This window comes from Bombina bombina, chromosome 8 (genome assembly GCF_027579735.1).
Source record: "Bombina bombina isolate aBomBom1 chromosome 8, aBomBom1.pri, whole genome shotgun sequence".
Lineage (NCBI taxonomy): Eukaryota > Metazoa > Chordata > Amphibia > Anura > Bombinatoridae > Bombina > Bombina bombina.
The window spans coordinates 30,840,093-30,865,987 of NC_069506.1; the positions used below are offsets into that span (position 1 = coordinate 30,840,093).

Here is a 25,895-nt window from a genome sequence, read left to right on the forward strand (position 1 = left end):
TACTGAGAGCCTGTTTTGAAAACTTGTTTCCAAAATGTTGCAGTTATATTTCCATGTTTCTTCAGGTTCAAGTTTACTGAGCAACATATCATTTATCTAAGACAACTACATATGTAAATGGCAGGAACACCGACTGACGATTGGCTAGAAAGGATAGGTGAAGTAAGCATCAATAAATTTCAGACATGATCTTGACTGAGCAACGAGAACCCATGGAAGTATAACGAGTGTCTATGTATCTAGCCCATTGTTACAAATACAGTTGCCATATAGTGAGCCTACCTCAGTATGCTTTCACAGAAAGGAGCTAAGTTTCAACAAAGGATACCAAGAGAAAGAGGTAAATTTGATTACCAAAGTAAACTGATTTTATTTTTTCGTTTAGCAAAAAAGCCCACTCTGTTAGCCAAGGGTTTAGGTAACAGATAAATAATTGCCCAGAGGTTTACTCACAGCATCAGTAAATCCTTAACTTGCAAGAAAGAGACAAGAAATAAATTAAATTATAGTAAGTAATATTTATTTGCCTTTTTACATATTTTAACAAATATTACCCTTCAGCTAAAACAGTAGTGCACTGCAAGTACATATGGCAGAAACCGATTAGTATACAAATGAGAGATGCAAGCATTCTCCGTTGCCCGGGCGACGGGACATATTGCACATGAAATCACACTGTGCAGAGTGCATTTCCAGCTTTACGCAGTGGCCGCTTTCTCTTTGTAAGTTGCCATCATTTTCTTGATTTCGGCAATGGCCTTTCCAGGATTTAAACCCTTAAAAAAAAAAAAAAGGAATATCAGCTGTGTTAGCTTAAACATACAGACACACTAACCAATGCACTGTTTAGCTAGCAATAATGCAGACAATGAAAATTGTATTCAAAAGCTCCCATATCATGTGCAAGGGTCAGGTGTGAACAAGTGCACAGGATGTTGACCAGTGACCTGACCATATCTGCATCTCAATTATTTCACAATCAAATGCTTTGTCAAAATTGATGAGATCAGCATTTAAGTCAAATAAATGATTTAATAGATGACTGTACTTAGGGTGGTGGTAAATCCTAGCGTTTGTGAAACGCTAGGATTTACCAGTGCTACAAATAAAGGGGACATTCAGTCATGAAGTATAAAAAAACGTCATGCTTAAAGTTCCTTTATTCTCAGCAAGTTTATGCAGAGTTGAGCACCTCTGACCTCCCTCGGCAAAATGTAATTTCCTCAATGAGGTGACATTTTCACCTCTTAGCCAATAGCGTGCTAGCCATCAAGAATAATGCATATTGGCCCGCACACTTTTGGCTCAAAGTTGGAAACTTCACTTCATTGAAAAAAAATAAAGTTTTGCCGTGGGCAACTGGATGCGCTCAGCTTGGCATACATTTGCGGCAAATAATGAAAGTTTTTTTTATACTTCATGACTGAAAGCGCCCTTTATTTGTAGCACTGGTAAATTCTAGCGTTTCAAAAATAAAATAAAAAATGTTATATAATATACTGAAGGTTCTTGACAAATCAACAGTTACTACATAAAAAAAAACACTATAATAAATACACAATATATATATATAATAAATAAATATAAATGAATGAAACAAATCAAAAACAACTAAATACGAGACAAGAGTCTGTACTTTTAGAAATGTGTTCCCAAAAAATAGAGAAACCAGAAAGGGTGATTGAAAATATTTAAAAAACATTGCTCAGACCAACATGTTTGGAATTAGAAATGGAGACATACTGTACTTTTTTTTAAAGGAAGTAACACTTAAAAAAAAACTAGACTACCCGGGTTTCTGAAATTTCCACCCCAGCAATAGGTGTAACAGAGCATGTGCATTTACTAGACTTTAATGTTACATAACTTTCAGCATTGAGACATTTCTCATAATATAAACAGAACTGAGTTAGTGTAAAATCAATAAGGAATTAGTCCATAGATGAGCAATTGAACTTGTTGAGAAAGGTCAGATTCTTGTGGTAAACTTCCAAAAGAGAAGACTATAAAAAAGCAATCTAAGGAAAATGGCAATCCAATTGAAAACATCAATAGTATAAATAATTTAAAATCACATATAAAATGAACTTATTAATTTTTTGGGGGATTTATTAAAATTGTATGTCTACACTGTTTTAATTTGTATATTTATTTTCCAATACGGATTCATATACTTTTTGCTCTTAGTTCACTGATCGTCTGTTTATTCACAATGAGGCTGGATCCATTTGTCTTCATTTATATCATGTGACTTTGAAGGATGAGCTATATGTCATGGATATCGATAGTGAGGCTGCATCCACGTCTCTGTTTACATCACGTGACTGATACATGTGACTGATTTAGACCAATTGGATTTAAGTCTTACCTTTAAATAGATAAGTCTTTGCACTGAAACCGTATCCTTGAAAAAGCTGTACTAATACGGAGAAACGTACGTTGGATTGTTTCAAAAGACTTCAAGGAAAGTTTATCATTTGTGGGACTGGACTTTATGCATTACTGCTATTGCAGCTTTCATTACATACAATATATAGTGTGTTTATGTTCAGCCGAAGCAGTCACAGTTTGCTTTTGTCTACATGTCCATATGATTAGTACTGAGAAGAGACACGAGCGCAAAATCACTCTAAGAGTAAAAAAGTTTTAATAAACACTTAAAAAGCGCAAGAGTAAAAACAAATGTACAAGAAATCAGAAAACAATGTGCAAAATCGATTTCACTGTGTGATCCTCCTCGACAACAGGCTAACAGTCTCTATGTCTGCTCTATCAATCCCGTTTCTTCAGCTTGTAGTTTAAGCCGTATTGGTTTCAGGTGAGCGGTGAAGATCTAGGATATAAGCTTGCGTCGGACTAGACCCACGTAACCTCAACGCCTTTCCTCTGGTAACGTCCAGACTTTATCAAGATAAAGTCTAGACGTTACCAGAGGAAACTCATCAAGGTTACGTGGGTCCAGTTTTTTTTTTTACTTGCGCTTTTTAAGTGTTTATTAAAACGTTTACTCTTAGAGTGATTTTGCGCTCGTATCTCTCTTTGTATTTTTCTCAGTACTTCATTCGGAGGTGGATCACATATCCCCCCCCCACTTCACGGAGTGGCATCTACTACAGTTAGGATTCTACCCTCAATATATGAAGCTTCATCCCAGACACACCGGACTATAAAGGGTACTTTGCATATGATTTCAAGATCTTGTTAGTATGCAGGTGCAATTGTTTGAGATAAGACATTGGGTATTGTGATTCGACAGTTTACTAATCAAGAAGACTTTTTTGTATTCATTTCTCCTGCTGAATCTCATGTTTTACAGCATTACTTAGCTGAAGGAAAGGAAAATTGTGTTTTATGTTTACAACGCATTTTTTATTATTGATGCATTTAATGCGATTTCTCATTATTTTATTGTTGGAAGAGCAGTGGTATATGTAAGTTGCTTGTGTTTCACTTCCATACGATTAGTAGTCTGTGTATATGTCCTTTGTGCTTTTATTAATAAATATTTTATACGCTAATCCTGCTTCTGTCTGGCCATGGGCTCTAAAACCTTCCTGACTTTTCATTAAGAGCTAAGTTCTAGCTCTGAAAAGTGTGAGTATTACTGGAGTGTCATTTTCTGTACCTTAAAGTCTTCCTTATTTTGTTCTCTTCTCTTTTGGAGGTTTACCACAGGAATCTGACCTTCCCCTACAAGTTAATCTGCTCATCTATGGACCATATCCTTATTGATTGTTTGCACAAACTCAATTTTGTTTAAAATTTGCATTTTGTGTTCACATAATTTGATTTATTTTTCATAATAGCATTTAGATCACAAGGTACATAAAAGTAAAAATGAAGCTTTCATGATTTAGATAATGTATATAAAAAACAAAACAAAAAAACAAATTTACTTTGTATATTTAGATATGCTTAGGAATGTGCATGAGTTGTGTGCACTATATGACAGCAATGTTTGCAATACATTATTGAAAACACAGGAACAATATAATTTAATCATATCATGCACTTTATACATATATCTTTAGTTTGTAGAAATAACCAAAAATTGGCACAAACAAAATAAAAAATAAAAACACAAATTTTTAAATAAATATGAGATTTTGTGACCACTTTATGGTTCCACATTTGCCATAAGTTATAGGATTCTATACCTTTGTTTTCTTACAAAAATGAGGTGGACCGTTACCACACAATGGCCAAGGTGGTAAATTGTGGAAACTAGCGATAAAACCATGTATCTCTATTAAAGTCTATGGAGATTATTTTTATATTGCCACCAGTTCTCACCTCAATGGAAACTAGGCCATGTAAGGAAGATCGCTCAAACAATCGGTATTCAGCACAATTTGAATCTTTGTTTAGATTTTTTTCTCAGTAGAATGCTTTCAATAAAACCATTAACTCATTGCATAGTAATTACACAGGACACCAACTCTTTATGACAATGGTAAAAATATGCTGCACACTTGTTACATAGTAAAACCAGAGTATCCTGAAAGCCTTAGAAATGTGGTCCGTGCAAGGTTAGCAGGAGGTGGCGAATCAGTGAATGAGTCACATGATACAGAGGTCACATAACCAGAAACACGTTTTACCTTGGGACATGCCTTTGTGCAGTTCATGATGGTGTGGCACCGGTAGAGAGAAAAGGGATCCTGCAGTTTGGCTAAACGTTCCTCTGTGAAGTCATCTCTTGAGTCAATCATCCAACGATATGCCTGAAATTTAAGGGAAATGATCGTTAATATCTAGCAACTACATACACTAGCTCTTGTGCGCGTTGTCTAAGGCCAAAGGTGTAAAGTTTCAAGTGTGTTGTAAATATTACATATGTTGCTAAAAGGGTGCAAAATGTATTAAAAAATTCAACATATTCCACGTATGTGCTGGTGGGGATGTGGAGAACAGGGGAGCTTGCTACATATGTGGTGGGGTTGCACCATAATAGAAAGATTATGGAGAGAGGTGGAGGCAGACTTCCAGAGACTAGTAGGAGACGAGTTCAGACTAACAGCTAGGATAGCACTACTAAATGACACTACTCATATTACATGCAAGTTGAGATCCCTCATAATACAAATAGGGCTGAATGGTGCCCGATCCGTAATCGCTAGATCCTGGAAGACATCACTTCCCCCAACTAGAGAGATGTGGCTAGAGAGAACAACTGAACTCATCGGTTTAGAGGAATATGGGTTCTTAAAGAGGGGCAGGCTCCCATTTTTCTTAGATGCCAAATTCCTGTGGGATGACATAGATCCACCATCTCAACATACAGCACATTGATAAGACACACACAAGTAAAGAAATCACCAAGTGGAGGTCTGGCCTGGTTTTTCCCTCCCTCCCGGCCCGGGGATTGGGGATGACCCAGCGGTGATGCGCCGATAACAGGTAAGATAGCATAGAGGGAGATAATAGATAAGATTGATGACTCTCATGACTTTGAGTAATGTAACAATGATGTGTAATATTCACTGCATATGGAACACTGAGTTAGTTAAAGGTGGTAGTAGTAGTTAAGTTGGTTATGTGTTATTATCTAAACAGTAGATTTGGATATAATGGTCGACTAAAGCGATGTACAACGACTGTTTGACACAGTATGTAAAATGAAAATATAATAAAAAAAAAAATTCAACATATTCAAAATGCTTCTTTTTAAATATGTATCCCTTTAATAATGAAGTGCAATAAGGTCTTACTTGTCTACCATTTCACATCACTGCTAGGCCATATGCATTTAGTTGCTCATTCTCTCTATGATCAGGCAATCACAGACTAGGTACCTTCTTGTTAACATATCTGCTTTGTACCTCTATATATGTGACAGAGAAATACTGGCAACTTGGCAAGTAACATTATCAATACAATGTATCACAAGGATAGAGCAGGGTAAAACCGGCAGGATATTTAATATCTGTATAAGCAGAGGACATAGTGTAAGCACTGATCAATGCTAGCACAATGGAAACATACAGATTAGTATAGGCACCGATTTTCATTTAACTGCACAGATACTGATCATAAAATCCAGTAGAAAACCTTTTAAAAACTTAATTAGAAGCTCCCAGCTTAGAGCTGTTGATGAGGTTAGGCTGGGACACCTAGTGAAAGAGGCTGTGGAAGTAGAAAGAGCAGCCCCCCCACAAACACACACATGAAAAGACAGATAAACAGGATCCAACAGAAGTCTGTAAACAAATGTTTACTTCTGATACTTTGGGGCTTGAGAAATCAGCACAATAAGTGAGAGAGAGAGGGGAAGAAGAGGGGAAGAAGAGGGGAAGAAGAGGGGAAGAAGAGGGGAAGAAGAGGGGAAGAAGAGGGGAGATAGATATATAGATAGATATATAAAAAAAAAAAAAAAGGCATAGATTGTTACAAAAACACTCCCAGATGAGCTATATGAATGGATCATCTACAACACATTTATGCAAACAACAATTAAGCGTACAATGTCCCTTTAAGTGTATTGCTTTGCCAGCATGCTATATTACATCATTGACATTTACCTGATCAAATATGAAAATCAGACTTATTTTTCATCTACCATAAATAACCAAAGTTAGTGCAGTAAAAGTCTCTTCACCTTGTCAAAAGGAGGGGTCTCCAATACCCTTCTGCTACAGCAATTTGTGACAGTAATTAAAACAAAAGCATTTAGAAGAATGTGGATTTAGGTCACAGCTACCTGGACCTGACAAACTTGAAAATCCTGTTGGACCCATTAATAGATTGTAATCTACTTTTGTGTCCTGACCAAAAAGGGCACTGTCCTGTATTTATAACCATGTGAATTAAAGGGCTAAAAGACTTTGTACACAATTTTTTTTTCCATAAATGTTTTGTAGATCTATTTATATAGCCCATCTGGTAGTGTTTTTGTAACAATGTATAGTTGTGCTTATTTTTTTTTAATAACATTGTGATGATTTGCAGGCTCCTAACCAAGCCCCACAGTGTCAGATGTATACGCGCGTTTACAGACTCCTGCTGGCTTCTGTTTATGTTACCTGTCTTTCATATGAGGGGAAGGGGGGGGGGGAGTGTCTTCCCTTCCTGCTTTCCCAGTCCCTTTCACTGGGTGTCCCAGTCTAACCTCATCAACAGTGCTAAACTGGTAGCTTCTACGTAAGTTTTTATACTGGATTTTTAGATCAGTATCTGTGCATATTCTTTATAGTAGTGTCTATTACATGCGGTTATATGACAATTGGTGTACACTGTCCCTTTAAAAAGGGACATGAAAGACAAAAATAAACTTTCACGATTTATATGGAATGTGCAACTGTGATAAGCTAATTTACATATTTTATATTTATCTCCTTTTCCATGAGACCATACTGAGGTTGGTTTAGTAGTGCGGAAGTGTCTTAAAGGGACACTGTACCCAAAAATGTTCTTTCGTGATTCAGATTGAGCATGACATTTTAAGCAACTTTCTAATTTACTCCTATTATCAAATTTTCTTCATTCTCTTGGTATCCTTATTTGAAATGCAAGAATGTACGTTTAGATGCCGGCCCATTTTTGGTGAACAACCTGGGTTGTTCCTTGCTGATTGGTGGATAAATTCATCCACCAATAAAAAAGTGCTGTCCAGAGTACTGAAACGAAAAAAAATCTTAGATGCCTTCTTTTTCAAATAATGATAGCAAGAGAACGAAGAAAAATTAATAGGAGTAAATTAGAAAGTTGCTTAAAATTGCATGCTCTTTCTGAATTACAAAAGAAAAAAATTGGGTACAGTGTCCCCTTTAAGCACTATATATAGTAGCAGTTTAAGTAACAATGTTACAAGTGCACAATCGATGACCCTACCTCAGTATGCTCTCATGAAAATAAACTAAATTTTAATAATAGAATTGTTTTTTTAAATGACCTGCTCATCTCAATAATGAAAGTTTAATTTTGAGTTAAAAACAAAAATGAATGAAATAAAGAACTGTACAAAATACAGACCTGCATGAGTACGGCAGGACCCAGGTACTTGTCCCCATTCCACCAGTAACTGGGGCAGCTGGTGCTACAACAGGCGCAGAGGATGCATTCATACAGACCATCCTGTAACAGAAAGATGGGACAGTCAAACAAAACAAAAATACTTCATCTAATTAATTTGCGCATAAAATTTTACCATCATTGACTCAGGCTTACTATAGGTTTAAACACACGGCTAGTAACTGGTAGCCAAGTGCAACTATCTCTCCTGATTGGCTCATCAGCACAAACATCATTTGAAGATTCGCTTGTTTGCTAGCTCAGGTTGCCTGTATCTATGAATTTGTAATCTACGTAAATCTGTTATAAAATGAAAAACTACAGAACAGAATTGTCAAGTGCCCAAATAGCACAGGAGACAGAACACCTTGCTGTTGAACTGAACTTCATAGACTTTAAAAAAGGGACAGGAAACCCCAACATTTTCTTTCATGATTTGGATAGAACATACAATTTTAAACAAATTTCCAATTTACTTCCATTATCAAATTTACTTTTTTCTCTTGTTATCCTTTGCTGAAGAAACAGCATTGCACTACTGGCAGCTGAACACATCTAATTAGCCAATCACAAAAGACAAATGTATGCAGGCACCAATCACTCACTAGTGTAGGATATGTGCGTATTCTTTTTCAACAAGGGATACCAAGAGAACAAAGCACATTTGAAAATAGAAGTGAATTAAAGTGTCTTAAAATTAAATGCTCTGTCGGAATTATGCAAACTTAATTTTAACTTTCCTATCCCTTTAAGTTGATTGTTATTCTTTTAATATTAAAAAAAAAGTAGTTCAGATAGAAATGTTCAAAACTTGCAAAGAAATTGACAATTTTAAAAGGGACAGTTTACCCTAAAATGTACCCCCCCTTTAATTTGTTCCCCAATGACCCATTTTACCTGCTGTAGTGTATCAAGATGTTTACAAATAACTCCTATTATCAATTTTTCTTCCTTCTCTTGGTATCTTTATTTGATAAAGTAGGAATAGAAGCATAGGAACCGGCCCATTTTGTTGTTCAGGACCCTGGATAACACTTGCCGATTGGTGGTTACATGTAGCCACCAATAAGCAAGTGCAACACAGGTTCTGAACCAAAACATTGGCTGGCTCCCAAGCGTACATTTCTGCTTTTCAAATAAAGATACCAAAGAAGGAAAAAAAACTATAAGAGTAAATTAGAACGTTCCTTAAAATTGCTGCTCTATCTGAATCATAAAAGTTAAAATTTAGCGTTAGTGTCCTTTTAATGAATTTTTAAAATAATTTACATTAAATGATCGGTTTACTTTTCCACAAATCAATGTTCTGGATTAAGCAAATAAAAAAAGGATATGCCCAACTGTATAAAATATCACAAATAAAGCAAATTCTGTAAGATCTTCCATAAAGTAACGCTGAGTTTAGATTCCCAGTATACACATTTAGGAGCTTTAGGGTATAGATCCTGTTAGTATCATTACAACACATAATACCCGACATCTGAATAAACAGCACAAGCATCCTACATATAAGGGTCATATGACCATACAGAACAGCAAGAGATATTAGAATGTATTTAAACAATTTCATTCTTGTCTGTAATATGATAGAGCAGTAGTCTCTTTCTAACTATATGTTCAACCTGGACAAAGGGTATTCAATCTGTGCGTTCATAGTCTCCTTTAAAGGGATACCTCGGTCAAAATTTAAATGCGTAGATGAACTACATCTTTAAAATAGAAACATAGTTGCAATATACATGTATTGCCAAAAAGGCTTCTAGTAAAAGTTATCACTGTTTTAATGTTGGCATTTTTCTCTGCATGTGAAGCATAACTAGATATTCCCAGTGCACCAGAATTCTAAATACTGCAGCTGCTCAGAGCTCAGATGGGGATTGTATCATGTCCGTAATTAACAAATTGAGTGATTACAAGATGGTACAAACAGCTTAGGCTCTCTGAGCAAGTGCTGTGTTTAAAATGCTGGTGCACGGTGCATACTTAAGTACACTTTTAAAACAGCTATAGCTTTTATTAGAAGCATTTTTACTAAAACATGTATATTACAAAAATGCTTCTGTTTAAAACTGAAATGCATCCATGTGGATTTCAAATTTGGCTTGAATGTCCCTTTAATGCCTCAAAGCAACATCATTTTTGGGGAAATAAAATAAATTGACTATCATGCAGTCACTGGACAGCTCGAGGGGATGTCTGATGCTTACTACACTATAGAGATAAGAGAATGGGTATTCTATGCTGCACTCCACAATTAATAAGATGGCAAAAACCTGAAACAAATTGCAAAACAGAAATGGGGGTCTCATACTGAAGCCAGAATGTTGCCTGAACAGCTGTTAGATATAATTAGGGGTAAATTTACCACCCGGCAGGGGTACAGGTTCGCAATTAGTGAACCTGTCCACCTGCAATTGCCCCTTGTGATGTTTCAATGCACAGCAAAATGTATCATTGCACAAGAGGATTCTTGTGCAATCCCGCCCCCTGCTCCAGTACAACAAATAACAATAGAGCAGGGTCTGTCAATCACACTGAATGAGCGAGTGTCAGGGAGATTGACCTCACCACTTCTGAGGTGATGGGATAGGAAAAAAAAGAAGCAGTTTCTGTTCCTTAAATGTGTGTCAGCAGGTTCACTTGTATGAATCTGCTCCACATAGCTGCAAAAGCAGCTTAATAAATCTACTACTGATTGTCTGTTATGGAGATATAATTGTCTGAGCCTTTTCTCAGAGTACTCACCAGCTTATCTCTGTCTTCTATGGACTGTAAATACTGTTCTTTGCCTTGATTGGATTCATCCTTTTTCTTCAGATAAGGTTCGATTGATTTGTATTGGGCGTAGAAGTTACTTAAATCCTTAAAAAAAATAAAAATGTACTTTTAAGAAAAACAGACGTACTTAAAGGGACAGTCTACAATAGAATTTTAATTGTTTTAAAAGATAGATAATTCCTTTATTACCCATTCCCCAGTTTTGCAAAACCAACAGTTATATTAATATACGTTTTACCTCTGATTACCTTGTATCTAAGCATCTGACAGCCCCCTGATCCCTTGACTTTTTTATTTATTATCTATTGACTTGCATTTAGTATTGTGTTGTGGTAACTCTTAAATAACTTCTCTGGCGTGAACACATTGTTATCGATATGGCCCATATGAACTAGCACTCTCCTGTTGTGAAAAGCATGTGATAAGAGGCCGTCTGTAGTGGCTTAGAAACAGGCAGGAATTTAGAGGTTTAAATGTTATAAAGTATATTAATATAACAATGCTGGCTGTGCAAAGCTGGGGAATGGGTAGTAAAGGCATCATCTATCTTTTTAAACAATAACAGTTTTAGTGTTGACTGCCCCTTTAATATCAGTTCTGAGCACCAGTGAGGTATTTCCACCACCATTGATAAAAGTGCTATTCTGCACTATGAAAAGCAGGGTACACTTACAGGCACCAGGTCCTTTACAACATACATATGAGGAAGTGGGTAGATCTTAGAGACTTTACTGAGGTTGCCGTCTATTTTCACTGTGCAGGCCAGGGTGTTTCCCCCATTAATATTCATAGCACAGGACCCACAGATACCTGGAAAAAACAAACAAACAAAATAAGTACAAAAGAAAGCAGTAGCGCCTACAGCTGATGCATGAAGTCTACACCTAGTAAAGTCCTTACCCTCTCTGCAGGATCTGCGGAAGGTGAGAGTAGAGTCCATTTCATTCTTGATCTTTATTAGTGCATCAAGTACCATGGGACCACACCTGAGCAGAAACCAAATATAAACTTACAATGATTCACATAGAACATACAATTTAGTTCTAGTATGCAATTTGCGTCATTCCCTTGGTATCCTTTGTTGAAGAAACAGCAACACACATGGGAGAGCCAATAACATGAGGCATATATGTGCAGCCACCAATCAGTAGCTTTTGAGCCTACTTAGGTATGTGTTTTTTTCAGCAAAAGCAAACAAAGAGAAAGAAACAAATCATATAATAGAAGTAAATTGCGAAGTTGTTCAAAATTGTATGTTCTATCCAAATGATAGAATCCAAAAATGTTTTCATGTCCCTTTAACGAGATATATAAGAAGTTAGAAATACGTTTTTCTTTCATGATTCAGACAGATCATGGAATTTTAAACAACTTTTTCTAATTTACTTCTAATTATCAAATTCCCTTTGTTTTCTTTGCATCTTTTGTTGAAAAGCAGGGACGCAAGCTCAGGAGCGTGCATGTAACCGGAGCACTATATGGCAGCACTATTTCCTGCCATGTAGTGCTCCAGACCCCTATCTAGGTATCTCTTCAACAAAAATTACCATGGAAACAAGGCTTAAAAGTGATAATCTAGTCAAAAATAAACTGTTATGATTCAGATAGAGCAGCAATTTTAAGCAACTTTCTAATTTACTCCGATTATCAATTTGTTTTCGTTCTCTTGGAAAAGTAAGCTTAGCAGCCGGCCCATTTTTGGTTCAGAACTTGCTGATTGGATGGCAAGCGCTACCCAGGTTCTGAACTAAAGATGGGCAGACTCCTAAGCTTACATTACAGCTTTTTAAAATAAAGATACCAAGAGAACGAAGAAAACTTGCTAATAGGAGTAAATTAGAAAGTTGCTTAAAATTGCTGCAATTGAGTCATGAAAGTTTATTTTTGACTAGACTGTCCCTTTAATGATAGAAATACAGTGAAAATGTTTTACAACTGTATGCTCTGACTTGGTTTCATATCACTTTATAAAGGGACAGTCAACACCAGAATTTTTGTTGTTTAAAAAGAGAGATAATCCCTTTATTACCCATTATGGTTTTGCATAACCAGCAGTTATAATACACGGTTTACCTCTGTGATTACCTTGTACCCAAGTCTCTGCAGACTGTCCCCTTATTTCAGTTCTTCTGACAGACTTACATTTTAGCCAATCAGTGCTCACCCAGGGTAATTTCACGGGCATGAGCTCAATGTTATCTATATGAAACACATGAACTAATACCCTCTAGTGGTGAAAAACTCAACATGCTTTCAAATTAGAGACGGTATTTAAGGTCTAAGAAATTAGCATATGAACCTCATAGGTTTAGCTTTCAACCAAGAATACCAAGATAACAAAAGCAAAATTGGTGATAAAATTAAAATGGAAAGTTGTTTCAAATTCCATGCCCTATTTGAATCATGAAAAAAAAAAATTTGGACTCGACTGTCCCTTTAACTGGTATACAGGTTGATATAAAACAACAAAAATCTAGCATTAGGATCCATAACATAATATCGATTAGTATCACAAGCACTACCAGTTCTACACTCACTTGTTTAAGTCAATCTCATAAGTCTGCATGCGGGGTTTGTCACCAGGCTTGTCAGGGTCCCACCGGTAGATGGCGAATTTCTTGATGCGTGCCTCAGCTTCAGCAGCGGGAGAAGCTGCCGCTGCGGTCTGTGCCGCGCGGGAGACCTGTAAATACCATACACACAATAGTAAAATAGCACTAATAATAATCTATATTACATCTAAAATGGGATTGGTTAGATTTTCAATTATAATTTCGTTGTCTCTGTTTTCTTACATTGTACAATGACAATAAAACAAATCTAATCTAAAAGCTGTGGCTTCGATAAAATAAATTGCTTGAATGATTTATTCAGAGCAAAGAATAGCCTGAGAATAACGTGTACTTTTCAAAATTAATATATTATATTGAAAGGCTAAAGTGAATGCCCATAAAGCAGTGGGTGCCGCCATATTGTAACTTAACCCCTTAATGACCACAGCACTTTTCCATTTTCTGTCCGTTTGGGACCAAGGCTATTTTTACATTTTTGCGGTGTTTGTGTTTAGCTCTAATTTCCCTCTTACTCATTTACTGTACCCACACATATTATATACCGTTTTTCTCGCCATTAAATTAACTTTCTAAAAATACCATTATTTTCATCATATCTTATAATTTACTATAAAAAAAAATGTATAAAATATGAGGAAAAAAAATGGAAAAAAACACTTTTTTTAACTTTGACCCCCAAAATCTGTTACACATCTACAACCACCAAAAAGAAAACATGCTAAATAGTTTCTAAATTTTGTCCTGAGTTTAGAAATACCCAATGTTTACATGTTCTTTGCTTTTTTTGAAAGCTATAGGGCCATAAATACAAGTAGCATTTTGCTATTTCCAAACTACTTTTTTTCAAAATTAGCGCTAGTTACATTGGAACACTAATATCTTTCAGGAATCCCTGAATATCAATGGACATGTATATATATTTTTTTTAGAAGACATCCCAAAGTATTGATCTAGGCCAATTTTGGTATATTTCATGCCACCATTTCACCGCCAAATGCGATCAAATACAAAAAATCGTTCACTTTTTCACAAATTTTTTCACAAACTTTCGGTTTCTCACTGAAATTATTTACAAACAGCTTGTGCAATTATGGCACAAATGGTTGTAAATGCTTCTCTGGGATCCCCTTTGTTCAGAAATAGCAGACATATATGGCTTTGGCATTGCTTTTTGGTAATTAGAAGGCCGCTAAATGCCGCTGCGCACCACACGTGTATTATGCCCAGCAGTGCAGGGGTTAATTAGGGAGCTTGTAGGGAGCTTGTATGGTTAATTTTAGCTTTAGTGTAGTGTAGTAGACAACCCAAAGTATTGATCTAGGCCCATTTTGGTATATTTCATGCCACCATTTCACCGCCAAATGCGATCAAATAAAAAAAAAAAACGTTACATTTTTCACAATTTTAGGTTTCTCACTGAAATCATTTACAAACAGCTTGTGCAATTATGGCACAAATGGTTGTAAATGCTTCTCTGGGATCCCCTTTGTTCAGAAATAGCAGATATATATGACTTTGGCGTTGCTTTCTGGTAATTAGAAGGCCGCAAAATGCTGCTGTGCATCACACGTGTATTATGGCTAGCAGTGAAGAGGTTAATTAGGAAGTTTGTAGGGAGCTTGCAGGGTTAATTTTAGCTTTAGTGTAGAGATCAGCCTCCCACCTGACACATCAGACCCCCTGATCCCTCCCAAACAGCTCCCTTCCCTCCCCCACCCCACAATTGTCCCCGCCATCTTAAGTACTGGCAGAAAGTCTGCCAGTACTAAAATAAAAGCTTTTTGGGGGGGTTTAGGTTTTTTTTTAAAAAAAAAAAATTCTTCTGCTGTGTAGGACCCCCCTTAGCCTCCAACCTCCCTGATCCCCCCCAAAACAGCTCTGTAACCCTTCCCTATCTGCCTTATTGGGGGCCATCTTGGGTACTGGCAGCTGTCTGCCAGTACCCAGCTTGCACAAAAAAGGGCTTTTTTTTTTCTTAGTGTTTTTTTTTTCTGTAGTGTAGCTTCCCCAAACACCCCCCACCCCCCACCACCTCATTGATCGTATTTTTTTTTAACGTTTTTTAACTGATTGCCTTTTTCTGTAGTGTAGCGGTTCCCACCCGCTCCCTCCCCCGCCCTCCCGTGCACGCGCGTCCGTGCGCGCCCCCGGGCATCCCCGCCCCCCTCCACATCTCCAGGGCCATCGATGGCCGCCACCCGGTACTGCTCCCACCCACCAACGAAGGAAGCCACCGATCTCCGGTGCAGAGAGGGCCACAGAGTGGCTCTCTCTGCATCGGATGGCTTCAAAAGGTTATTGCAGGATGCCTCCATATCGAGGCATCACTGCAATAACCGGAAAGCAGCTGGAAGCAAACAGGATCGCTTCCAGCTGCTTTCCACACCGAGGACGTGCAGGGTACGTTCTCAGGCATTAACTGCCTTTTTTTTTTTTGAGGACGTACCCTGCACGTCCTCGGTCGTTAAGGGGTTAAAGGGACACTGTACCCAAAAAAATTATTTTATGATTCAGATAGAGCATGCAATTTTAAGCAACTTTCTAATTTACTCCTATTATCAAATCTTCTTTATTCTCTTTGTATCTTTATTTGAAATGCAAGAATGTAAGTTTAGATGCCGGCCCATTTTTGGTGAACAACCTAGGTTGTCCTTGCTGATTGGTGGATAAATTCATCCACCAATCAAAAACTGCTGTCCAGAGTGCTGAACCAAGAAAAAAAGCTTAGATGCCTTCTTTTTCATATAAAGATAGCAAGAAAACAAAGAGAAAATGATAATAGGAGTAAATTAGAAAGTTGCATGCTCTATCTGAATCACAAAAGAAAATGTTTGGGTACAGTGTCCCTTTAAGTTACCTTTTCTGCTGAGGCCAATTAGGAATGGTTATAAATATCTTATTAGAGTGTGCAACCAATGACTGTGTTGAATATAGCTGTGTCTGCACTTCCATGTTTAACATAAATGGGAAAGCCCACAATATTCAGAATTTTAATTACAGGAGATCAAAATAAATAATGTATATTGCAAAGGTTGTTTTACTACATGTAATTAAACTATTTATATTAATATCTTTAATGTCCATTTAAATAACATTTTTCAAAAGCTTTTGAGAATATATTACACATTTTAGCTATCTATCCCTACCTCAAAAATGTATATGCCTGCAAATGGGTTAAACACATAAGTAAGGTCAGCTACAGGGGAGGGGCATGTGCCAGCGGCATCTCAAGTTGGACGCAAATTCCAGCAGCCGCTGAAGAGAAATCAATAATCCGCTGATTATTAACTATTAAAAGCAGCATTTCAGACAACTCTTATTTATAGTTGATCTACATAGTATGGAGGAAAAATGGCGACTGCCACGTGGGAAGCAGAAATCCTTTATGTCCTGTATGAACATTATCTGAAGTTGGAAAGATTATTGATAGAGACATTGGAGAAACTGTCTCCTGGATACTCATCGGACATACAAGTGCCGAAGCATCAGACATCTCATGGGACGTCAACTCTGCTTTTGATGTTAGTGGAGCTGAGGACTGGGGCCTTGCATGCGACACAGAAAGTCAAGAAATACTGCAACCCCCTTTAGTTGAAAGAGGATTTTTTGCCAAAACCAGTGTTGACCTGTGCCGTGAGTGTCCCACCGAATGTATTTGCAGAGCAGGGCTCCTTCAGTTGTAGGCCTAGTGCCTGCACCACCTGTTCCATGGCAGATTTGACCTTGGACTCGCTACAGTTTTGGTGGCTCCCAGTTGGCACCGTGATGAAATATACCGGACCCTTATTACAACAACCTTTTTCTTACCTGTCAACATTGTCCATCTCGGGGGATCCTGACCAGAAACTTACACAGCATGGTCAAGATGACTTTCAACATTGTCAGCATTTATGTTAGTTCAAAATGATTTTTACTGCACAATGTGAGAGCTGGAGTATATTAATATCTGATAGCATTGGTTGCTGCTTTCAGGCAATAGCATGCGTAAGGCATATTTACTACTAAATTGGCTGGTATTTCTCCAAAGTTTGGTTCCATTTACCACGTTATTCTATAAAATTAATGTATTTTAAAATCCTACACCCGCAGCTCCTCTGTACTTAGCACTTCAATGACAAAACCGGCTTCCTCCAGTCACAGTGTGGAATCACAAGATGGACGTTCTGGGATGCACGCCATAATTGTAGGAAGCCGGTTTAGTCATTGCTGAGGTAAGTACAGAGGAGATACGGGCGGAGGATCGTGGTCTGTGTTTGCTAAAGAAAAAGGTAAGTATTTGAAAGAAGAAGAAAAAAAAACACGCTGCAATGCAAATTTTTTATGAATGAAAGTGCCCCTGTTTTTAAAAGTATTTTTTTTTTTTTTTTCCCAAATGATTTTTATTTATTTTCAAACTTATAGAAGTAACAATGAGGGACACGCAGGTCCCAAACACAAACATCAATGGCATACAGGAGTATATGGTTACAAATAGAGCCAGGGGTCCCAAAGATGAGAAACAATACAATATTAATAAGATTAGATGGACTCCCCTGGTGGAGAGATGACATCTCACATTAGTCTGAGGACAAATGGGATATCTGAAAAGGAACCTATATAACACAACACATGTCTTGGAATCAGAACAAAGTCTAGGGAAGGGGAGGGGGAAGCATAGAAGAGGAGAGGGAAAAAATGGGGAAAGATGGTAGATAGATCAAGAAGAGTCAGGCTGTAGGCTTTAGGACATGACAGGAGGGCTCCAGGAAGTATCAAACTTGTCTTTCCAATCGGCCCAAGCAAGTTCGAATATATCCAGTTTGTTTAAGTCAAAATATATAGTCTTTTCCATGGTGTATAAGAAGGCCATGGTTTTCTCAATCTCGTTCCATGAAGGGGGTTTTTCTTTTTTCCAGGACCTAGCCAGATTAGTCTTGATAGAGGCCAATAAGTAGGTACTGAAGATAGCTTGATGCTTAGGTAGATCCTGTAAGCCCAGGTGGAGCAAAGCAGTAGTCGGGCCAGGCGGAATTCTGATTCCAAAGTCAGTAAGGGCGCGGAAACCTTGAGACCATAAGAAAGTAATTTTAGGGCATTCCCACCAAATGTGGAGCATGGTGCCCTGCAAACCACAGTTCCTCCAGCAAAGAGGCGACACACCTGGGTACATCCTTGCTAGGCGTGTGGGAACCAGGTACCAGTGAGAAATCACCTTGTAATAAGTTTCGAACATAGTGATGCAATGGAGGGTTTTTTTCGTCAGAAGGATGGCCCTTTGCCAGGCGTCTACCGAGATTTGAGAATGCAATAAAGCATCCCAGATCTGCAAGTGCGGGGCAATTTCAGGCGGGACAGTGCCATCAAGAGTCCCGTAATGGAACGATAATGGCCGGATAAGTCTGTGACCCGTCTTCCAGACAGACTCCCACGGGGTGGACTGACGAGAGGTGGTGGGGAGAAAACCCCAACTTCTCAGGAGACTTTTAATCCTGATAGTTTCAAAAAAGAGGACCGGAGGAATATCCCCAGGGGAGCCCAGGAGAGTTGGGTCTATAAAGCCATCGGGCTGTGATGCGGACCAGAAGTCCGAGACCCGCCGAATCCCTAGTCTGGCCCATATATTCGGGTGAGTATCCGCCAACCCAGAGAGCAGACCAGCCACCGAAGTGATAGGGGAAGGGTGGGGGGCAATTAGTTGGCGATGCCGGATCTTGTCCCAGACCTGAAGGCATTCTGTGATGACTAGATTGCTGATACCAAAAATTCTTTAAAAGTATTTTTAATTCACTTTTATATGCAGAATTATTTCAGAGATCATTAAGGCTGATATGTACTGTATAGTGGAAATCTATATATTTTATGGTTTATCCGGTTTTTTTTTGGTTATCATGGTGTAACTTTTTTTTTTTATAGCCTTCCTATAACCACATCTGTGTTGGCTATCTTAGCCATTGTTATTGACACACTGTTTATTTTTAGCTGTCTTGTTATATAGTCATGTCCACAATTTAGAAACTTTTTAAAGTGAAGGTAAGCTTTGATGAATTAAAGCCCGTTTTTTTAAAATACTATTAAAAACATCGCACTTTCATTCATCAAAGTTTAGAAAGCAGCCGTTTTGATTAAAAACTTTCCTTTGTTTTTTTCACAGCCAGAGCAGCTTCCCCCACCCGGAGATCCTCTTTTCACACTTCATCAATGACTAATCCAGCTTCCTCCAACCACGGCATGGCCTCAGGCAATGACTACCCTGGGGGCAAAGCAGTGATTGGAGGAAGCTGGATTAGTCGATGACATGTGAAGAGAGGATCTCCGGGTGGAGGAAGCTGCTCTGGCTGTGAAAAAAACAAAAAGGTAAGTTTTTAAACAAAACGACTGCCTTCTAAACTTTGATGAATGAAAGTGCCCCTGTTTTTAATAGTATTTTAAAAAAAAACAAAAAAAAAACGGGCTTTCATTCACCAAAGTTTCCCTTCACTTTAAGCCCAATTCATTTCTGGGCACGATGAGGTCTTAGATACGTAACAAGTCTATGTAAACTCTCCTATGAGTCATATGAGGACTCACTAGCTCCATCTAATACCCAACTCAAACTATATTATGTAGCCTTCTTATGTCCGAGAAAAATGTGAAATATGCCATAAACCCTCTACTGTCTCTGTTAAAACACTCCCACTTCTTTTGAATACAGGTAGCCCTCAGTTTACGCCAGGGTTAGGTTCCAGAAGGAATGGTTGTAAATTGAAACCGTTGTAAAACGAGGGCCACCTGTACTCAGAATACACATTATGGCAGATACCCCGCAGTCATATTTGAAACACCGGTCCCAAGCAGTTTGTATAAGGGGATGTGTTTGTGTGTCCACAACTAGGGTGCTAGATCATAAATAAATCTAGAATTTCAAAAAGGAGGAATTGCCATCACTGGATTTCTCTTAAAGGCCCACTCATTGCAGTAGAATTGCATAATTAGCAAGTGCATAATAAAAAGACAATTCAATAACAGCTACTCTGAGTTTCAAATAAACAGATTTTTGTTCTGACAAATGTATTTTTTCTCCCATTTTCTGGCCCCCTGTACTATGTGGCAGACATCAACCAATCACAGATTGGTATAATACCCTGTGAGCTTGCACACACGCTCAGTACAATCTTGTTCCCCAGAAAGTGTGAATATGAAAAGACTGTGCAAAATTTGATAATGGAAGTAAATTGGAAAGTGTCTTAAAACTGCATGTTCTTTCTGAATCATAAAAGTTTATTAATGATATATATATTATTATCCCCCCCCCCCCCCCCCCCAGCCCTGTAGTAATGTGCAGCAGTGGGCTTGTTCACCCATTTTCTGGCTCTTCAGACATACATACTCCTATAAATGGATGAAAAGACATTTCTATATTGCATAAAGCAGCTATGCATCATTCATATTCAGACTGCTGTGTTTGGCAAAAATAGAACAGGTTGGAAATATATAATAAAATTATATAAACACGAGGTTGGGCTTCCTGGGGGATACAGAGCAAGGTCTTATGGATCACAGTTCCTAGAGTTTTTGCGAAACGAGCAGCAATAGTACTTGCTCTCACTCTCTTGTCAATCTTATCACTGGTCTGATAAAAAAACAAAAAACAAACTGTCAAGCTTTGATTTAAGACATTTTGGGTCACATACACATTTTTTGTAAATATCACTAATCTGGAGTTGGAGAATAAATATCTTAAGGTCAAAGTCTCTTTTCTTGGAGGTTTTCCAGTTTTTACACACTGAATAATCTAGATGTACTGCTGAACACAGTGCAAGTGTTTTCCCTTCAGGATGACTTCTTGTTGCACTGTATACGAGTATTGTTGTTTGTGAGAAAACCAAACTGTAAGGAGCTGTGGCTCTCTGTATTTATTTGTCAATGTATGACCAAGCAAAGAAGCCTTTGTTTAAAGGGAAGAGTCTACACCAGAACTTTTATTGTTTGAAAAGATAGATAATGCCTTTATTACCCATTCCCTAGTTTTGCATAACCAACAGTTACATAAATACACGTTTTACCCCTGTGATTACCTTGTATCTAAGCCTCTGCAGTGCAAACTGCCCCTTATTTCAGTTCTTTTGACAGACTTGCATTTTAGCCAATCAGAGCTGGCTCACTGGAACTCCACGTGCGTGAGCACAGTGTTATCTATATGACAAACGTGAACTAACATCCTCTAGTGGTGAAAAACTGCCAAAATGCCCTGAGAGAAGAGGCGGCCTTCAAGGGCTTAGAAATTAGCATATGAACCTCCTAGGTTTAGCTTTCAACCAAGAATACCAAGAGAACAAAGCAAAATTGGTGATAAAAGTAAATTGGAAAATTGTTTAAAATTACCTTCTCTATATGAATCGTGAAAGTTTATTTTGGACTAGACTGTCCCTTTAACAGAGCAGCAGACTAGTAACTTCTTCCCCTGACCAGTAAAGTTTTCCAGCTGACTAATCAAATTATACCAATTCATGCAATATCCCCTTGGCATTATATATTTTATCTAATGAGCATATGAATAAACCTGTCATCGTATCTGTTCTTAATGGCAAACTGGCTTCTAATTCTTTTAGAGGGACAGTCTAAAAGAGTTTTAAAAGATAGATAATCCCTATATTACCCATTTTCCAGTTTTGTAAAACCAACACTGTTATATTAATATACTTTGTACCGCTGTGATTACCTTGTATCTGAGCATCCATCTAAGGGCTGTTTACGCCTTGCATTTTAGCCAATCAGTGTGGTCTCATTTGTAACTCCACAGGAGAGAGCACAGTGTTATATATATGGTACACATTAACTAGCTCTGTCTTGCTGTGAAAAGTTTATAAAATGGACTGACATAAAGGCGGCCTGCAGGGGCTTAAAAATTACATCAGATCCTCACACTGCCCCCAGATCCCATCATCTCATCTGGTCCCTCATTCTCACACTGCCCCCAGATCCCATCATCTCATCAGATCCCTCATTCTCAGGCTGCCCTAGATCCCATCAGATCCCTCATTCTCTCACTACTCCAAGATCCTCCCCCATCTAGTCAGGAACCTCACTATCTCACTGCCCGGGATCCTCCCCCATCACACCAGATCCTATTACCTCATCAGGTCCCTCATTCCCTCACTGCCCCCAGATCCCATCAGGTCCCTCACTGCCCCCAGATCCCATCAGGTCCCTCACTGCCCCCAGATCCCATCAGGTCCCTCACTGCCCCCAGATCCCACCAGGTCCCTCACTGCCCCCAGATCCCACCAGGTCCCTCACTGCCCCCAGATCCCACCAGGTCCCTCACTGCCCCCAGATCCCACCAGGTCCCTCACTGCCCCCAGATCCCACCAGGTCCCTCACTGCCCCCAGATCCCACCAGGTCCCTCACTGCCCCCAGATCCCACCAGGTCCCTCACTGCCCCCAGATCCCATCAGGTCCCTCACTGCCCCCAGATCCCATCAGGTCCCTCACTGCCCCCAGATCCCATCAGGTCCCTCACTGCCCCCAGATCCCATCAGGTCCCTCACTGCCCCCAGATCCCATCAGGTCCCTCACTGCCCACAGATCCCATCAGGTCCCTCACTGCCCCCAGATCCCATCAGGTCCCTCACTGCCCCCAGATCCCATCAGGTCCCTCACTGCCCCCAGATCCCATCAGGTCCCTCACTGCCCTCAGATCCCATCAGGTCCCTCACTGCCCTCAGATCCCATCAGGTCCCTCACTGCCCTCAGATCCCATCAGGTCCCTCACTGCCCTCAGATCCCATCAGGTCCCTCACTGCCCTCAGATCCCATCAGGTCCCTCACTGCCCTCAGATCCCATCAGGTCCCTCACTGCCCTCAGATCCCATCAGGTCCCTCACTGCCCTCAGATCCCATCAGGTCCCTCACTGCCCTCAGATCCCATCAGGTCCCTCACTGCCCTCAGATCCCATCAGGTCCCTCACTGCCCTCAGATCCCATCAGGTCCCTCACTGCCCTCAGATCCCATCAGGTCCCTCACTGCCCTCAGATCCCATCAGGTCCCTCACTGCCCTCAGATCCCATCAGGTCCCTCACTGCCCTCAGATCCCATCAGGTCCCTCACTGCCCTCAGATCCCATCAGGTCCCTCACTGCCCTCAGATCCCATCAGGTCCCTCACTGCCCTCAGATCCCATCAGGTCCCTCACTGCCCTCAGATCCCATCAGGTCCCTCACTGCCCTCAGATCCCATCAGGTCCCTCACTGCCCTCAGATCCCATCAGGTCCCTCACTGCCCTCAGATCCCATCAGGTCCCTCACTGCCCTCAGATCCCATCAGGTCCCTCACTGCCCTCAGATCCCATCAGGTCCCTCACTGCCCTCAGATCCCATCAGGTCCCTCACTGCCCTCAGATCCCATCAGGTCCCTCACTGCCCTCAGATCCCATCAGGTCCCTCACTGCCCTCAGATCCCATCAGGTCCCTCACTGCCCTCAGATCCCATCAGGTCCCTCACTGCCCTCAGATCCCATCAGGTCCCTCACTGCCCTCAGATCCCATCAGGTCCCTCACTGCCCTCAGATCCCATCAGGTCCCTCACTGCCCTCAGATCCCATCAGGTCCCTCACTGCCCTCAGATCCCATCAGGTCCCTCACTGCCCTCAGATCCCATCAGGTCCCTCACTGCCCTCAGATCCCATCAGGTCCCTCACTGCCCTCAGATCCCATCAGGTCCCTCACTGCCCTCAGATCCCATCAGGTCCCTCACTGCCCTCAGATGCCATCAGGTCCCTCACTGCCCTCAGATCCCATCAGGTCCCTCACTGCCCTCAGATGCCATCAGGTCCCTCACTGCCCTCAGATGCCATCAGGTCCCTCACTGCCCTCAGATGCCATCAGGTCCCTCACTGCCCTCAGATCCCATCAGGTCCCTCACTGCCCTCAGATCCCATCAGGTCCCTCACTGCCCTCAGATCCCATCAGGTCCCTCACTGCCCTCAGATCCCATCAGGTCCCTCACTGCCCTCAGATCCCATCAGGTCCCTCACTGCCCTCAGATCCCATCAGGTCCCTCACTGCCCTCAGATCCCATCAGGTCCCTCACTGCCATCAGATCCCATCAGGTCCCTCACTGCCCTCAGATCCCATCAGGTCCCTCACTGCCCTCAGATCCCATCAGGTCCCTCACTGCCCTCAGATCCCATCAGGTCCCTCACTGCCCTCAGATCCCATCAGGTCCCTCACTGCCCTCAGATCCCATCAGGTCCCTCACTGCCCTCAGATCCCATCAGGTCCCTCACTGCCCTCAGATCCCATCAGGTCCCTCAGTCTTTCACTGCCCTCAGATCCCATAAGGGCCCTCAGTCTCTCACTGCTCCCAGATCCCATAAGGGCCCTCAGTCTCTCACTGCTCCCAGATCCCATCATCAAATCAGGTCCCTCATTCACTCACTGCCCCCAGATCCTCCCCATCTAGTCCAGTACCTCATTTTCACACAGCCCCCAGATTCTATAATCTCATCAGGTCCCTCATTCTCTCACTGCCCCCAGATCCCCCCCTCATCAAGTCCCTCACTACCCCCAGATCCCCCCCTCATCAAGTCCCTCACTACCCACAGATCCCCCGTGTCATAAAGTTCCTCATACTGTCCCGAAATTCCCCTCCACCCATTCCTCTCATCAGGTCCAACATACTTCCAATGCTTTCAGACCACCCTCCTCTCATAAGGTCGCACATACTCCCACATCCCCCAGTCACCTCATTGTCCCACTGCTCCCAGATCAAATCAATCTCATCAGGTAGCTCATTATCCGACTATCCCCAGATTCCCCATAATCAGGTACATCAAATGTCATATTGTCCCCCTTATATCATCACGTACCTCATTTATCACTACTCCCAAATCCCCCACATTTCATCAGATACCTCATACTCCCAATACCATAATCTTATCAGAACCCTCAGTATCCCACTGCTCCAAGATCTCCCATTTCACAGATGTGTTATTCTCACGCTACCGCAGAACCCAACCTAACCTCCCGGTTCCCTCAGTCTCCCGCTGCTAACCAAGATCACTGACCTGCAATGCCCCCGCTGCCCTTAACACGGAACCGGTTTGCCTCAAGGATAACACGACCGCTGCCATCTTGATTATGAAAGCAAACTTCGAAACCTCCCGACACCCGGCATGCAATGCGACTCCAGCCTTACTGAATCATAGAGTTCCTCAACAAACGCACCGCCAACCATGGACCAGAGCGGCATTCTTGTTTATATGCTACTAATGCATTCTCTATGGTGTGTTGGATAACTGACTGTTTAGTTTACCTGGTAATGTTATGTGACAACTCACTCTGAGCAAATGCGACAGAGGACACTAATACGTGTCAATTAAATCATTTAAGGTAAAATACACCCCAAAATATGGTTCCCCTTTTTGTTCCTGGAGACACATTTGAATCATCATATCCATTTTTGAAATAAAATAATGCGATATGGCTGAGAAAATAATTTAGAACGCTAAACTCAGATTTTACCTGATTTTATATTTATACATAGTATATATCAGCAAACAAGGTTTGCATTGTTAA

The 25,895-nt window shown here is 40.3% G+C and overlaps 1 protein-coding gene across 1 annotated transcript; it reads right to left on the minus strand.

Annotated features, from left to right (window-relative positions):
* Positions 1–498: 498 nt before the first annotated feature.
* SDHB (succinate dehydrogenase complex iron sulfur subunit B) lies at positions 499–25,542 on the minus strand. Its single transcript, XM_053690264.1, has 8 exons — positions 25,385–25,542; positions 13,326–13,471; positions 11,689–11,774; positions 11,462–11,598; positions 10,756–10,872; positions 7,972–8,073; positions 4,602–4,724; positions 499–776 (listed from the first exon to the last, which is right to left on the minus strand). Exons 1-8 carry the CDS (start codon positions 25,448–25,450, stop codon positions 699–701), a joined length of 855 nt encoding a protein of 284 aa, XP_053546239.1. The 5' UTR covers positions 25,451–25,542; the 3' UTR covers positions 499–698.
* Positions 25,543–25,895: the final 353 nt, after the last annotated feature.